This window comes from Salmo salar, chromosome 02 (genome assembly GCF_965601325.2).
Source record: "Salmo salar chromosome 02, fSalSal1, whole genome shotgun sequence".
NCBI lineage: Eukaryota > Metazoa > Chordata > Actinopteri > Salmoniformes > Salmonidae > Salmo > Salmo salar.
Genome location: NC_138292.1, coordinates 22,675,044 through 22,692,500, shown reverse-complemented (window position 1 = coordinate 22,692,500; position 17,457 = coordinate 22,675,044). Strand labels below are relative to the sequence as shown.

Sequence of the window (17,457 nt, the reverse complement as noted above, 5' to 3'; positions counted from 1 at the left end):
TCTTCCTCCTCATCTCTTCCTCATCTCTTCCTCCTCTCTTCCTAATCCCCTTCACTGCCTCTCCCTCTCTCTCTCCAGATTGGCTGGGTCTCGACTGGACCCGTCTCCTCCAATGCCGCAGGGGGATATCTGGGGATGAGGGAGAGACCTGGGCTGGGGATGGGGGAGAGAGCTGGGCTGGGTATAGGGGAGAGAGCTGGGCTGGGGATGAGGGAGAGAGCTGGGCTGGGGATGGGGGAGAGAGCTGGGCTGGGGATGGGGGAGAGAGCTGGGCTGGGGATGAGGAAGAGAGCTGGGCTGGGTATAGGGGGAGAGAGCTGGACTGGGTATAGGGGAGAGAGCTGGGCTGGGGATGGGGGAGAGAGCTGGGCTGGGGATGGGGGAGAGAGCTGGGCTGGGGATGAGGGAGAGAGCTGGGCTGGGGATGGGGGAGAGAGCTGGGCTGGGGATGGGGGAGATAGCTGGGCTGGGGATGGGGGAGATAGCTGGGCTGGGGATGGGGGGAGAGAGCTGGACTGGGTATAGGGGAGAGAGCTGGGCTGGGGATGGGGGGAGAGAGCTGGACTGGGTATAGGGGAGAGAGCTGGGCTGGGGATGGGGGAGAGAGCTGGGCTGGGGATGGGGGAGAGAGCTGGGCTGGGGATGGGGGAGAGAGCTGGCTCATTGCTCTGCTCTGGTCATGTGCTCCCTTGTTATTGCTGTTGAGGCTCCTATAGCTGCAGCAGTTACTCTTCATCAGAAAAGATTATGTATGTCGAGTAGCTGTTGTGTTGGTCTGCTTTCCTTGCATCTTGCAGCTGACTAAAAATAGCTTTCAAATCCAGTTGTTCAAGGAATATTGCGCTGATTTGAAATATATGACCTCAGAATAAGACACTTAGCTGATCTGATGTTTGTGTGTGTATGTGTGATGCCGTATTCATATGAGGTGTGTGTTTATGTGTGCGTGTATTAGTGCATGTTTATGTGGGCATGTCTATGTGTGTTTGTGTCTTTTAGCCACACAGAGGAAACCTGGGACACACTCTGTGCCCCCTAGAGAGAAAGAGACGGAGAGATCCAGTCTGGATGGCTGACTAACTGTGTGTCTCACATCACCTGTGTCAGCCCCACAAGGTCAGCCTGGAAGACACTCAGACTGGCTGGAGTCCAGGGGGTCAAAGTTCACACTACAGGAAACACTAACAGGGTCATTATGGGGTCAGACAGCCCTGACTACATCGGTCAGTTTTAATCTCTGAAACTCGTTATTTATCCAGATGGAATAGGTGTAAATGGTGTGGCGGCAATCAGGTGGAAGTAGGTGCTAACAGCTACTCAGTCAGCTGAGAGCCCTGCAGAGGAGTCAGGCAGGGCAGGCAGACAGACAGGAGGAGGCAGCGTGTTGGAATGTCTCTGTAAAGCTAACACTACTCTACCGGTGGGTCACTGGACATCGAGGAGCTCTGGGTATTAATTCCTCAGTGAGACAGATAACTGACTGGTTTGATTCAATACTCCTACAGTCTACAGATACAGCACTACACACACTGTACACACTGTACACACACACTCAGTGTACACACACAGAGAAGCAAACCCCCCAGAGAGAGAGAAAAGGGGGGAGACAAGGCCACAGACTCTGATAAAGAGAGCGAGCGCCCAGAGACTGCTGCTGTATTTAAACTCCATTACCACCAATGTCTCACTAATTAAACCTGTGTTTTAATTAGGATTTGGACAGCCAGGAAAAGAGGAGGGATAATACAATGCATTAATCCAACAGAATGTTGGGAATGTACTTCAGGTTCCTTCTGTCCCTTTGTCACCCCCAGGAAGGATTCACAGTGTGTGTGTGTGTGTGTGTGTGTGTGTGTATGTACAGTTGAAGTCGGAAGTTTACATACACCTTAACCAAATACATTTAAACTCAGTTTTTCACTATTCCTGACATTTAATACTAGTAAATATTCCCTGTCCTAGGTCAGTTAGGATCACCACTTTATTTTAAGAATGTGAAATGTCAGAATAATAGTATAGAGATTTATTTCAGCTTTTATTTATTTCATTACATTCCCAGTGGGTCCGAAGTTTACATACACTCAATTAGTGTTTGGTAGCATTGCCTTTAAATTGTTTAACTTGGGTCAAACGTATTGAGTAGCCTTCCACAAGCTTCCCACAATAAGTTGGGTGAAATTTAGCCCATTCCTCCTAACAGAGTTGGTGTAACTGAGTCAGGTTTTTAAGCCTCCTTGCTCGCACACACTTTTTCAGTTTTGCCCACAAATCTTCTGTAGAATTGAGGTCAGGGCTTTGTGATGGCCACTCCAATACCTTGACTTGGTTGTCCTTAAGCCATTTTGCCACAACTTTGGAAGTATGCTTGGGGTCATTGTCCATTTGGAAGACCCATTTGCGACCAAGCTTTAACTTCCTGACTGATGTCTTGAGATGTTGCTTCAATATATCCACATAATTTCCCTGCCTCATGATGCCATCTAGTTTGTGAAGTGCACCAGTCCCCTCTGCAGAAAAGCACTTCCACAACATGCTGCTGCCACCCCCGTGCTTCACGGTTGGGATGGTGTTCTTCGGCTTGCAAGCCTCCCCCTTTTTCCTCCAAACATAACGATGGTCATTATGGCCAAACAGTTCTATTTTTGTTTCATCAGACCAGAGGACATTTCTCCAAAAAGTACAATCTTTGTCCACATGTGCAGTTGCAAACCGTAGTCTGGCTTTTTTATGGCGGTTTTGGAGCAGTGGCTTCTTCCTTGCTGAGCAACCTTTCAGGTTATGTCGATATAGGACTCGTTTTACTGTGGATATAGATACTTTTGTACCTGTTTCCTCCAGCATCTTCACAAGGTCCTTTGCTGTTGTTCTGGGATTGATTTGCGCTTTTTGCACCAAAGTACGTTCATCTCTAGGAGACAGAACTTGTCTCCTTCCTGAGCGGTATGACGGCTGCGCGGTCCCATGGTGTTTATACTTGCGTACTATTGTTTGTACAGATGAACGTGGTACCTTCAGGCGTTTGGAAATTGCTCCCAAGGATGAACCAGACTTGAGAAGGTCTACAATTTTTTCTGAGGTCTTGGCTGATTTCTTTTGATTTTCCCATGATGTCAAGCAAAGAGGCACTGATTTTGAAGGTAGGCCTTGAAATACATCCACAGGTACACATCCAATTGACTCAAATTATGTCAATTAGCCTATCAGAAGCTTCTAAAGCCATGAAATCATTTTCTGGAATTTTTCAAGCTGTTTAAAGGCACAGTCAACTTAGTGTTTGTAACCTTCTGACCCACTGGAATGATACAGTGAATTATAAGTGAAATAATCTGTCTGTAAACAATTGTTGGAAAAATTGCTTGTGTCATGCACAAAGTAGATCTCCTAACCGACTTGCCAAAACTATAGTTTGTTAACAAGACATTTGTGGAGTGGTTGAAAAACTAGTTTTAATGACTCCAACCTAAGTGTATGTAAACTTCTGACTTCAACTGTAAGTGTGATTCTATTTGCGGGTGCATGTTGAGTAGCACTGTCCTGTGGTCAGTCAGTGAAGTGATGCTCTTCTCTCTAACACAGTTATACAGTAATGATTAGCCTACTGTTTTATGACTGTTTAGTGTTACAGCCAAAGTCCCACCTTATCCCCCTGACCATGCTTCTCCCTCTCTCTCTATTGGCAGTGTGAAGGAACTTGCATGTATTTACATTGCCAAAACATATTCTAACGATTTATCTCTCTTCTCTTCTTCTTCTTGTTCTTCTTGTTCTTGTTCTTCTTCTCTCTCTCTCCTCGTTTTTTCTTCTTTCTCTCTCTTTCTCTTACCTTTTTTCTCTGTTTTAGCGGCAGATGGAGTGCCAGTAAAGGATGGGGAACAGGTAAGCCTGACATTCAGGACTTTAACTATCACTCTTAATTCACACAGCTCAGCCACCCTGTTCCACCCAATGGCTCCAGCAGTGGGTCGCTCACTATTCCACGAATGGGGATCTTGATCCAAGATGGTGACCAACATCAACTTTAGCTCTCTACTACTGAAGCCATGGGTGCTCCTGCATCTGCTTGTAGAGTAGCTAGCTAGCGCACATGTTGCTGTTGGTTTGCTATCTTCCTCTACACTCAAAATGGCGGCTGTAGCTGGAAGGAGGACCAACCTCTGTGGTTGGCTCGTTGCTGTTGCTACGACGTCTGCTGCTTCTCTATCACGCCTCAGTGCTGGCTCACTGTAGAACAGTAGGAGCATCACCGACCTCTCCTCCTCTCACTCCATCCCTCACTCCTCTCCTCTCAGATCCTTTCCACTCCACTTCTCCTTTCAAGTCCTCTCTCCAATCCTTCCTTTTGAGGTACTGTTACTAAAATGATCTTCAGCACTTCTTGGATGATTTTGTGGCAGGAGAAAGAGGACCATTTAACTTGAAACCGAATGTACTGTACTGTGGATCGATGATGTGTTTCTCTTGACAAACTTGCCCTTCAAAAATGTAATAAAAAAAGAGTGAGAGAGAGGAGAGAAACAGACAGACAGACAGACAGACAGACAGACAGACAGACAGACAGACAGACAGACAGACAGACAGACAGACAGACAGACAGACAGACAGACAGACAGACAGACAGACAGACAGACAGACAGACAGACAGACAGACAGACAGACAGACAGACAGACAGACAGACAGACAGACAGACAGACAGACAGACAAAGAGACAGAGACAGAGACAGTGTAACAACAAGAGAGAGAACATGAGAGCTAGGTTCTCTGGAGACTGAACACATCTGTAAGGGGACATGACACTCATAGCGTCCTGCTGGTTCTAAGGCCCCGGCTCTGGTATTGGTACTGTCTGTCTGTCTGTCTGTCTGTCTGTCTGTCTGTCTGTCTGTCTGTCTGTCTGTCTGTCTGTCTGTCTGTCTGTCTGTCTGTCTGTCTGTCTGTCTGTCTGTCTGTCTGTCTGTCTGTCTGTCTGTCTGTCTGCAGACACAGATCTCACCAGAGAGGACACTGACACCGCTACCATCAGCCAGCTTACATCAGTTATAACACACGCACACACACGCACCCACACACAGATGGATTGCACACACGCGCACACATAAACACATGCGCACGCATTCACACACACACATACACACACACACGCCTACACGCTTGCACGCAGACACTTCAGTATCAGCCCCCCCACTGGCTTGGATGTGTGTTTGGCTCAGTGTTTGGTGTGGCAGACGTAACCAGAAAAGGAAATGAGAGGAGAGAGAGAATCATTCAGTCATAACATAATCACTCTGCTGTACTATGGAACTGATCAGCCTTTCAACCCCTCCCTTCTCTCTGTCGCTCTGGTCCTTGAATCTTCTCCTCCTCTGTCTTTCTGGTCTTTGACTCCTCTCCTCCTCTGTCTTTCTGGTCTTTGTCTTTCCTCTCCTCCTCTGTCTTTCTGGTCTTTGACTCCTCTCCTCCTCTATCTTTCTGGTCTTTGACTCCTCTCCTCCTCTGTCTTTCTGGTCTTTGTCTTTCCTCTCCTCCTCTCTCTTTCTGGTCTTTGACTCCTCTCCTCCTCTGTCTTTCTGGTCTTTGTCTTTCCTCTCCTCCTCTCTCTTTCTGGTCTTTGACTCCTCTCCTCCTCTGTCTTTCTGGTCTTTGACTCCTCTCCTCCTCTGTCTTTCTGGTCTTTGACTCCTCTCCTCCTCTGTCTTTCTGGTCTTTGTCTTTCCTCTCCTCCTCTCTCTTCCTGGTCTTTGACTCTTCTCCTCTATCTTTCTGGTCTTTGTTTCTTCTCCTCTATCTTTCTGGTCATTTAAAAAAAAATATATATATTTTACCTTTATTTAACCAGGTAGGCTAGTTGAGAACAAGTTCTCATTTGCAACTGCGACCTGACCAAGATAAACGCATAGCAGTTAGACACATACAACACAGAGTTACACATGGAATGAACAATACATACAGTCAATAATACAGTAGAAAAAAAGAAAACAAAAAGTCTATATACAGTGAGTGCAAATTAGGTAAAATAAGGGAATTAAGGCAATAAATAGGCCATGGTGGCAAAGTAATTACAATATGGCAATTAAACACTGGAATGGTAGATGTGCAAAAGATGGATGTGCAAGTAGAGATACTGGGGTGCAAAAGGAGCAGAATAAATAAATAAATAAATACAATATGGGGATGAGGTAGATAGATGGGCTGTATACAGATGGGCTATGAACAGGTGCAGTGATCTGTGAGCTGCTCAGATAGCTGGTGCTTAAAGCTAGTGAGGGAGATGGGAATCTCCAGCTTCAGAGATTTGTGCAGTTCGTTCCAGTCATTGGCAGCAGAGAACTGGAAGGAAAGGCGACCAAAGGAGGAATTGGCTTTGGGGGTGACCAGTGAGATATACCTGCTGGAGCGCATGCTACGAGTGGGTGCTGATATGGTGACCAGCGAGCTGAGATAAGGCGGGGCTTTACCCAGAGACTTGTAGATAACCTGTAGCCAGTGGGTTTGGTGACGAGTATGAAGTGAGGGCCAGCCAATGAGAGCGTATAGGTCGCAATGGTGGGTAGTGTATGGGGCTTTGGTGACAAAACGGATGGCACTGTGATAGACTGCATCCAGTTTGTTGAGTAGCGTGTTAGAGGCTATTTTATAGATGACATCGCCGAAGTCGAGGATCGGTAGGATGGTCAGTTTTACGAGGGTATGTTTGGCAGCATGAGTGAAGGATGCTTTGTTGCGAATTAGGAAGCCGATTCTAGATTTAATTTTGGATTGGAGATGCTTAATATGAGTCTGGAAGGAGAGTTTACAGTCTAGCCAGACACCCAGGTATTTGTAGTTATCCACGTATTCTAAGTCAGAGCCGTCCAGAGTAGTGATGCTGGATGGGCGGGCAGGTGCGGGCAATGATCGGTTGAATAGCATGCATTTAGTTGTATTTGCGTTTAAGAGCAGTTGGAGGCCACAGAAGGAGAGTTGTATGGCATTGAAGCTCGTCTGGAGGTTAGTTAACACAGTGTCCAAAGAAGGGCCAGAAGTATACAGAATGGTGTTGTCTGCGTAGAGGTGGATCAGAGAATCACCAGCAGCAAGAGCGACATCATTGATGTATACAGAGAAGAGAGTCGGCCCAATAATTGAACCCTGTGGCACCCCCATAGAGACTGCCAGAGGTCTGGACAACAGGCCCTCCGATTTGACACACTGAACTCTATCAGAGAAGTAGTTGGTGAACCAGGCGAGGCAATCATTTGAGAAACCAAGGCTGTTGAGTCTGCCAGTAAGAATGTGGTGATTGAGTTGAAAGTTGAAAGTCTTGGCCAGGTCGATGAATACAGCTGCACAGTAATGTCTCTTATCGATGGCGGTTATGATATCGTTAAGGACCTTGAGCGTGGCTGAGGTGCACCCATGACCGGCTCTGAAACCAGATTGCATAGCGGAGAAGGTACGGTGTGATTGAAAATGGTCGGTAATCTGTTGGTTAACTTGGCTTTCGAAGACCTTAGAGATGCAGGGTAGGATAGATATAGGTCTGTAGCAGTTTGGGTCTAGAGTGTCTCCCCCTTTGAAGAGGGGGATGACCGCGGCAGCTTTCCAATCTTTGGGAATCTCAGACGTTCCGAAAGAGAGGTTGAACAGGCTAGTAATAGGGGTTGCAACAATTTCGGCAGATAATTTTAGAAAGAGAGGGTCCAGATTGTCTAGCCTGGCTGATTTGTAGGGGTCCAGATTTTGCAGCTCTTTCAGAACATCTGCTATCTGGATATGGGTGAAGGAGAAACGGTGGGGGCTTGGGCGGGTTGCTGTGGAGCGTGCCGGGCAGTTGACCGGGGTAGGGGTAGCCAGGTGGAAAGCATGGCCAGCCGTAGAGAAATGCTTATTGAAATTCTCAATTATAGTGGATTTATCGGTTGTAACAGTGTTTCCTAGCCTCAGAGCAGTGGGTAGCTGGGAGGAGGTGCTCTTATTCTCCATGGACTTTACAGTGTCCCAGAACTTTTTTGAGTTTGTACTGCAAATTTCTGTTTAAAAAAGCTAGCCTTACCTTTCCTAACTGCCTGTGTATATTGGTTCCTAACTTCCCTGAAAAGTTGCATATCACGGGGGCTATTTGATGCTAATGCAGAACGCCACAGGATGTTTTTGTGCTGGTCAAGGGCAGACAGGTCTGGAGTGAACCAAGGGCTATATCTATTCCTGGTTCTACATTTTTTGAATGGGGCATGCTTATTTAAGATGGTGAGGAAGGCACTTTTAAAGAACGACCAGGCATCCTCTACTGTCGGGATGAGGTCGATGTCATTCCAGGATACCCGGGCCAGGTCGATTAGAAAGGCCTGCTCGCAGAAGTGTTTTAGGGAGCGTTTGACAGTGATGAGGGGTGGTCGTTTGATCGCAGACCCATTACAGATGCAGGCAATGAGGCAGTGATCGCTGAGATCTTGGTTGAAAACAGCAGAGGTGTATTTGGAGGGCGAGTTAGTTAGGATGATATCTATGAGGGTGCCCATGTTTACGGATTTGGGGTTATATGTGGTAGGTTCATTGATAAGTTGTGAGAAGTTGAGGGCATCAAGCTTAGATTATAGGATGGCCGGGGTGTTAAGCATGTCCCAGTTTAGGTCACCTAGCAGCACGAGCTCAGAAGATAGATGGGGGGCAATCAAATCACATATGGTGTCGAGGGCACAGGTGGGGGCAGAGGGTGGTGTATAGCAAGCGGCAACGGTGAGAGACTTGTTTCTGGAAAGGTTCATTTTTAGAAGTAGGAGCTCGAATTGTTTGGGTACAGACCTGGATAGTAAGACAGAACTCTGCAGGTTATCTTTGCAGTAGATTGCAACACCGACCCCTTTGGCAGTTCTATCTTGTCAGAAAATGTTATAGTTAGGGATGGAAATTTCAAGGTTTTTGGTGGTCTTCCTAAACCAGGATTCAGACACGGCTAGGACATCTGGATTGGTGAAGAGTGCTAGGGCAGTGAATAAAACAAACTTAGGGAGGAGGCTTCTAATGTTAACATGCATGAAACCAAGGCTTTTGCGGTTGTAGAAGTCAACAAATGAGAGAGCCTGGGGGATGGGAGTGGAGATAGACACTGCAGAGCCTGGATTAACCTCTACATCACCAGAGGAACAGAGGAGGAGTAGGATAAGGGTACGGCTAAAGTCTAACAGAACTGGACGTCTAGCACGTTCAGAACAGAGAGTAAAAGGAGCAGATTTCTGGGCACGGTAGAATATATCCAAGGCATAATGTACAGACAAAGGTATAGTAGGATGTGAATACAGTGGGGGTAAACCTGTGCATATAGTGATAATGAAAGAGATATTGTCTCTAGAAATAGCATTTAAACCAGGTGCTGTCACTGCGTGTGTGGGAGGTGGAACTAAATTGTTAGCCGAGGCGTTTTGAGCAGTGCTAGAGGCTCTACAGTGAAATAAAACAATAGTTACAAACCAAAACAGCAATGGACAAGGCATGGTGACGTTAGGGAGAGGCATGAGTAGCCGGGTGATCATAAGAGTCCAGTGCGTGGCTTCAGGCAGCTAGCGGCGGGCTAGCAGGCTAACAGAAAGGCCTTAGAGGGGCGACGCAATGGAGGAAAGTCTGTTGTGGCCTCCTCATGCAGTTACATCAGCGGACGGATCAGCAGGGCTCCATGTGGTAAACCAGGCCAATTGGCAAAATATGTATAGTGGCCAAAGAAATATGTCCGAAGGGCCTCTTAAGCCAGCAGTCTAATGTGCTTTAGATAGCTAGCAGGCCGCGGATTAGCGGCTGTGCTTTCAGGGGACGTTAGCTGCTATAATTCTAGGTGGAAATATAATAAAACATTTAAAAATATGTTCAGAGCTTGCAGTATGAATCCTGAGATATGGAGAAGAATAAGTCCGACTAGCTCTGGTTTGAGTCTCGCTGTACAGACTGGCAAGAGTTGTCCGAGATGAAGGTAGCTGATGACCGCTAGCAAAGGATAGCTGCCTCAGGGGCGGAAATCGCGGGGGGGACGGGGGGGACACGACCCCACCATCCTGGGAAAAATATGATTTGTCCCCCCCAATATATCACTGAAACATAACTATGTAATTTAAATAACATTAATAATACGCAATGAAAGCAATTGTGCTGATTATAGACACTTAATAGCGCGTTTTTAAGTTTCAAAAGATTGCGACCCCCCCCCACCCTTTTCCTCACAATGGTTTGATCCACTGGCAAGGTAACAGAGGGGTCGTAGCCACTGTCTGAAAGGCACTGTCTGAACGTAACTGACGTGAGGTTAATACAGTCAATCGCGCACACACACTAGCTGAATATGCAGAGCTAGCGCGCAAATATTAACTATTAAGCAAGCTAGTACCTATTCCATTTATGTGGCCTCGTCAAAGATGGAATCTTTGCTATCGTCAATTTATTCCGAGATCAGCATGCAGATGATGTAAGTTAGTGCTTCAAAGTCCCTGTGATAAGGTTAGCGATAAACTGAAGTCCAAACTGAACAGAACTACACTCTCTTCTACCATTGTCTTAAATATATTTAATGGTCTCGTTGCAAAAGCTAAATTGTCGCAAGGGAACTTTTATTTATTTATTTTATTTAACCCGGGTAGCAAAGATTATAGCAAACACCACTGAAACTGAATTGGTGCTCGCTAGCTTTGCAAATTCAGCTATTGTTGGAAGCCAGCCAATATGAAACAAACTAATAAATTACAAAAGGTTGCAGCATATGTTGTGTAAATGGTGAACTCATACAGCTGTCAACTCTTGTCATTTTAATCCGTTTCACATTTGCTAGCTACCTTTTAGATCGAAGCCCAAATAGAATGATAAAAGATAAGATGATAGAAGCCCATCTCCTACTGTAAATAACCTACACACTGTGTGTGTGTGTAGCCAGCCAGCCAGGTAGAAAAATGGCAGAAAAATAAAAGACGGACATCAGAGTATTTTTCAGTACACCAAAACGCAAAGTAAGAACCCTAGTAGCCTAATATCTCAAAGACTAGTTGATAAAATGTTCATAAGAAAGAAATGAAATTCTAATGGAAATGTTTCACAATGATGTCATTAGGCAGAGCAGGCAACAGATGGCACAAAGACAGCAGAGTTGGGGACAGATATGCAGGGACAGACTGGCAGAGACAGGGAGTCTCAGGTAAGTTTGTTGAGTCTTTGTTTGGCAACATTATGAAAGGTTCTCCATTTTTTTTACTTGTAAAATAGGAACATAATTGGAAAATGCCATGGATACCCCCACTCTCAACTTAAACTGGTGACTGAACTAAGATTTGTTAAAGGCAATGGTATTGCTGTTGTGAGTAGTTAGCCTTCCCTGTAGCTCAGTTGGTAGAGCATGGTGTTTGCAACGCCAGGGTTGTGGGTTCGGTTCCCACGGGGGGCCAGCACAGAAAAAGAAATGTATGAAATGTATGCATTCACTACTGTAAGTCGCTCTGGATAAGAGCGTCTGCGAAATGACAAAAATGTAAATGTAGTTGTGTAGTTTTGGGTACCGGTAGTTAGGAGTACGGCAAACACCTTATTTCTTTGGTTCCTCAATATACATTTACCATATTTACCAAAGTTGATATCAGATTTTCGCCCCTGAGCTGCCTGCTAGCTAGTAGCTTCGGAATGTATTCGATGGGCCTCGTAAGCTAACAGTCCGTTGTGCTCTAGACAGCTAGCATTCAGGGGACGTTAGCTGCGAAGGTCGGAAGGTGAGAAGGTTCAGAGCTTGCGGTGGGAATCCGGAGATATGGAGAAGAATAAGTCCGACTAGCTCTGGTTTGAGTCGCGCTGTACAGACTGGCGAGAGTTGTCCGGGATAAAGGTAGCTGATGACCGCTAGCAAAGGATAACTGACTGCTAGCTAGTAGCTTCGGAATGTATTCGATGGGCCTCGTAAGCTAACAGTCCGTTGTGCTCTAGACAGCTAGCATTCAGGGGACGTTAGCTGCGAAGGTCGGAAGATGAGAAGGTTCAGAGCTTGCTGTAGGAATCCGGGGATATGGAGAGAAAAATAGGTTCGGTATGCTCTGGTTGAATCGCGTTGTACAAACTGGCGAGAGCTTTCCGAGCTAACGGTTAGCTGATGACTTTTAGCTGGCTAGCTTATGTTGGAGATTTCAGTAATAGAGGAAGAGAAAAATACTTTAGAGAAAAAGCAGGTCCACACCACATTGGGTGAGGCGGGTTGCAGGAGAGTATTTTGATGTAAGGGGTTAGAAAAATATAAAAAGATATGCGAAGAAAAAGATATCAAAATATATATAGGCCATGTGCTGTTATAATCTCCACCCGGCACAGCCAGAAGAGGACTGGCCACCCCTCATAGCCTGGTTCCTCTCTAGGTTTCTTCCTAGGTTTTGGCCTTTCTAGGGAGTTTTTCCTAGCCACCGTGCTTCTACACCTGCATTGCTTGCTGTTTGGGGTTTTAGGCTGGGTTTCTGTACAGCACTTTGTGATATCAGCTCATGTAAGAAGGGCTATATAAATAAATTTGATTTGATTTGATATACATGGGACACGACAGGACGAAGGACAAAGACGTCTGACTGCTACGCCATCTTGGATTCCTCTCCTCCTCTATCTTTCTGGTCTTTGACTCTTTTCCTCCTCTATCTTTCTGGTCTTTTACTCTTCTCCTCCTCTATCTTTCTGGTCTTTGACCCTTCTCATCCTCTATCTTTCTGGTTTTTGACTCCTCTCCTCTGTCTTTCTGATCTTTGTCTCTCCTCCTCTATCTTTCTGGTTGTTGTCTCTCCTCCTCTATCTTTCTGGTCTTTGACTCCTCTCCTCTATTAATCTGGTCTTTGTCTCTCCTCTCCTCTATCTTTCTGGTCTTTGACTCTTCTCCTCCTCTATCTTTCTGGTCTTTGACTCTTTTCCTCTGTCTTTCTGGTCTTTGTCTCCTCTCCTCTATTTTTCTGGTCTTTGACTCTTCTCCTTCTCTATTTTTCTGGTCTTTGATTCCTCTCCTCTATCTTCCTGGTCTTTGTCTCTCCTCTCCTCTATCTTTCTGGTCTTTGTCTCTCCTCTCCTCTATCTTTCTGGTCTTTGACACTTCTCCCACTCTATCTTTCTGGTCTTTGACTCCTCTCCTCTAAAACCCTTATTTGTCTCTCTGCGTTCTTCTCCCTCTTTCCCTCTCCTATCTTTCTTTCTATTTCTGCATGTTGGTTATACTACTCTACCCCTGTCACTATCACTTCTCTCCTCCTCCTCTTTGTATCCTCACATTTCTTCCATGCATGTGTACGTCTTTCTCTACTTCTCTCTTGTTCCTACTCTCTTACTCTTTCCTGCTCCTTCTTTCCCCATCCCTCTCTCCTCCTATTTCTCTCCTTCAGCATGGATGTTCAGACTTTTCATGGGAAGGAATCAATGTAAGTGTTGTGACATCATTCCTTCATCTACCTTTATTTCTCAATCTATTTGTTTTGATTTATTTGATTTAACTCACTTTAGGTAACCTACTACTTCGTCCCCTCACTTCCCCTCCCATCTAACTCTCTCTATACCGTATCGTTAACTCTTGCAACACTTCCCATAATGCACTTCAGCACTGTCAAGCAGGAAGTTGTTCGAACAACGACCATGGGAAATGTTGATTTTTTTGTCAAATTATGACATTGTTTCTTTTTGACACTGTATTAACCCAATATCTACCTAATTCTCCTCTCACCTAACCTCTGAACTCTGTGTGCTTCTCTGGCACACATCTCTTTCTCCATCTCTCTATCATCCTCTTCTCTCGCTCCTCTAGCTGTCTATGGAAGACACCACGTCCATCCTGCCTCGTCTGAAGAGGAACAACTCCAATAACTATGGGATCGGTGCTCTGGCTAAGTCCTCACTGACAGGTGTGTCAGGTGTGTGTCTGTCCTGTAACTGGTAAACTGACCCCATGTCAGCTCCCGCCTGGACAGGCGCTGGAGCCGACATGGCCCCAGAGTGGGTTCCCCTGATTCACTTCCTCTCTCCATAATGATAATACTCATCAATGGCTGACCCCCCCAGTCATTGGTGGAATAACACTTAAACCTAACGACAACCCTATAAAAAAATACACTACCCACAATACATTGTTATGTGGCTTGTTGAGTTAACAAGAGGTGAGTGGGAGGTGTAGTTGTTTGTCTGTTAAGTGGTTGAGAAGCAGCATTGAACTGCTCTAGTGTCACGCCCTGACCTTAGAGAGCCTTTTTTAATTCTCTATTTTGTTAGGTCAGGGTGTGACTTTGGGTGGGCATATCTATGTTTCAATTTCTTTGTTGCCCTAGTACGGTTCCCAATCAGAGGCAGCTGTTTATCGTTGTCTCTGATTGGGGATCATACTTAGGCAGCCCTTTTTCCCACCTGTGATTGTGGGATCTTGTTTGTGTGTAGTTGCTTTCTGCACTGCATATAGCTTTACGTTCGCTTTCGTATTTTGTTGTTTTTCCCGGTGTCATTGTTAATAAAAGAAAATGTACGCCTACCACGCTGCACCTTGGTCCAGTTCTTCAGACGAGCGTAACATCTAGTGTCTGTGTAATGTGTCTACTGTCTCTGAGTGTAGTCTGAGTTTGTGTCTGTGTGTTACAGTGTGTATAACTGTGTAATGTGCATTGTGCACTGCACAGTGTAGTTTTGTACAGTTGTAATGTGAAGTGTATTGGAATGTAGTGAACTGCTAACTCAACATATATTAACTTGGACACATGAATTACTGAGCAAAGCCATAATGTAACCAGCAGACAGAATACAGACTGTCATGGCGGAACATGATTTCTAAAGTAGAGTGTCTTCCGCAGTGCACTGTATGCATCAGCTGAGGATGTCTTAACAGACACTGCAGGGGGAGTGGGGTTTCTGCTTAGCCAGCGCAGGCAGCTTAGCAGAGGTGTGAAAGCTATCATGTCAACAAGCCAACCTCTCATTACTCACACCCCTCTGGCCATCTCACCCCAATTAACCTCCTCTGTCCCATGATGCACCTCTCCCAGAGTAGACATATCCATTTGCTCCTCCATGTGCCCCATCATCCTCCTCGGTTCCACGCGTCATTTTATCTACATTATAAGCATCTCCTCCCTATTCATTTAGCCATGAATCTAAAGCATGTTCATTAAGCCGCTCATTTAACCGCTCATCCAGAGGCCCTTATCAGCACCACCTAAATGCTGATAGGATCAGACAGACCTAAATGTGGAATAATAACATAATATCTCATCTGTTTCCTTCCCCCTCTCTCTCCAACCTGATGCCTGTCTCCTAACTCCCCCAAACTCCACCTTCACCACTTCTCTAAACCCCTTAATATCCCTCCAAACCTCCCTTAATCCACTTTCACCCTTCTAACCCTCCCCAATACCCGCATCAATCCCTACATCCCTCTTCACTTCTCCCCCCTCCCTCCCCAGGTGTGAATCGCTCCATGAAGGACAAGGTGACCAAGCCTACATCCATGGCCCAAGGCCGGATGGCACACATGATCGAGTGGCAGAACTGGGACATGTCTGTGGTGGGCCCGGGGGGCGTCTCCGTCCCACGCAAGTCCACGGCAGAGCAGGAGATGGAGAGACGGTTGGAGAGCGACGCCTACAGCGACCTCAGCGACGGGGAGAAGGAGGCTCGCTTCGCCGCAGGTCAGAGGGGGAGGGGAATTTGTCACTGTGAGAGATGACAGAAGCAATAGGAGTGGTTGATGCTGATTTATGCAACCAGGGTGGTGTTCAGAGGAAACCCTCACAAAATGAAGCCTTTGGGAAAAAGGTGTTGAACCCCACATCATAACCTGACTGTTTATAGGTCAGCTAATCGGCATGGCATAACACCAGCCAAATATATCAACATTGGCCTAGGCAGAGCATAACCATAAATATTAAATAGACTACATATTAAATCTTTATTTAAAATAGCCATTGATATTAAATCATTAAGGCGCTGAGGGAAGGCGGCAGCCAACTGGGCCGTTACAATGACCCTGGCTTACCCTCTGCACTCCAGGTATCCTGCAGCAGTTTGCCATCTCCCAGGCAACGCTCATGGCCTGGACCTCCATGGATGGAGAGAGCCTGAGGTCAGGGTCCAACCAGGGCAGTGTGGCCCACCTCAGCGAGGTTAACCAGGAGAGCATCACCAGCCGAGGTAAGGGACTACAAATATGGCCTCTAAACCAGCATGTATCAGCTGAGATAAGGGACTATAAATATGACCTCTAAACAACCATATGTCAGTTGAGGTAAAGGACTATAAATATGGCCTCTAAACGAGCATGTCAGTCGATGTAAGGGACTACAAATATGCTTAACAAACTACAATAGCACCAATCAACTAGGGCAACAAAGTTTAAGGGATAGTTTAAGGACCTAAATAGGATCCTGCACTGCGGAACCTTGTCTAAAATTTGCAGCCAAACAGGGTTAACTCTGTGCTAATGTCAGATTCGCGAACACAGCCTGGGGGAATGCAAGACCAGGGATTTCAACTGTATAAATAGTCCACTTGGTCATTATTATTCCACATCGCTGTGCTGTCCGTTACAGTGCTCCTGTATTTCTCCTACTCATGCAAAGAGGCGTTCAGACATGGAGACATGTTGAAATTATAATGTGGTTTTCTCCCTGTGGTTTGTTATTGAGAGAAAACAAATGGCCTTGATGCTGTGTGATGATCATTAGCTGAATCACAACTTCAGGACAGTTATTTAATGTAATTATATTGCCTGAAGTAAAATAACCATAGAATGTTAGTATTAAACATGATTTGGCTGTCTCTGGATGTATTTTGACAGTTTTGAGTCATCATTAAAGTGATATAATGTGAGGTTGCCGGCATGATGCTTGCTAACTCTTAGCACCGCCATATCAACTCAGCACACCTTGAGGCGCTTTTGTCAGATCATGTAAACTCAGCAAAAAAAGAAACGTCCTCTCACTGTCAACTGCGTTTATTTTCAGCAAACAACGTGTAAATATTTGTATGAACATAGCAAGATTCAACAACTGAGACATAAACTGAACAAGTTTCAAAGACATGTGACGAACAGAAATGGAATAATGTGTCCCTGAACAAAGGGGGGTCAAAATCAAAAGTAACAGTCAGTATCTGGGGTGGCCACCAGCTGCATTAAGTATTGCAGTGCATCTCCTCCTCATGGACTGCACCAGATTTGTCAGTTCTTGCTGTGAGATGTTACCCCACTCTTCCACCAAGGCACCTGCAAGTTCCAGGACATTTCTATGAGGAATGGCCCCTAGCCCTCACCCTCCGATCCAACACGTCCCAGACATGCTTAATGGGATTGAGATCCGGGCTCTTCGCTGGCCATGGCAGAACACTGACATTCCTGTCTTGCAGGAAATCACGCACAGAATGAGCAGTATGGCTGGTGGCATTATCATGCTGGAGGGTCATGTCAAGATGAGCATGCAGGAAGGGTACAGCACGAGGGAGGAGGATGTCTTCCCTGTAACGCA

The 17,457-nt window shown here is 45.8% G+C and overlaps 1 protein-coding gene across 4 annotated transcripts in view; it reads left to right on the top strand.

Moving 5' to 3' along the window:
* The window catches only part of LOC123728291 (uncharacterized), a 45,908-nt gene that overhangs the window by 20,087 nt on the left and 8,364 nt on the right, over positions 1–17,457 (top strand). The window contains exons 2-6 of one of the 4 annotated variants that reach the window (XM_045700281.2): positions 3,842–3,876; positions 13,345–13,380; positions 13,761–13,857; positions 15,400–15,624; positions 15,986–16,126. In XM_045700281.2, the coding sequence (XP_045556237.1) occupies positions 3,842–3,876; positions 13,345–13,380; positions 13,761–13,857; positions 15,400–15,624; positions 15,986–16,126 (534 nt within the window). Of the gene's footprint in view, positions 1–3,841; positions 3,877–13,344; positions 13,381–13,760; positions 13,867–15,399; positions 15,625–15,985; positions 16,127–17,457 lie in introns of all 4 variants that reach the window. The other 3 variants (XM_045700272.2, XM_045700296.2, XM_045700290.2) reach the window with 3 other exon arrangements.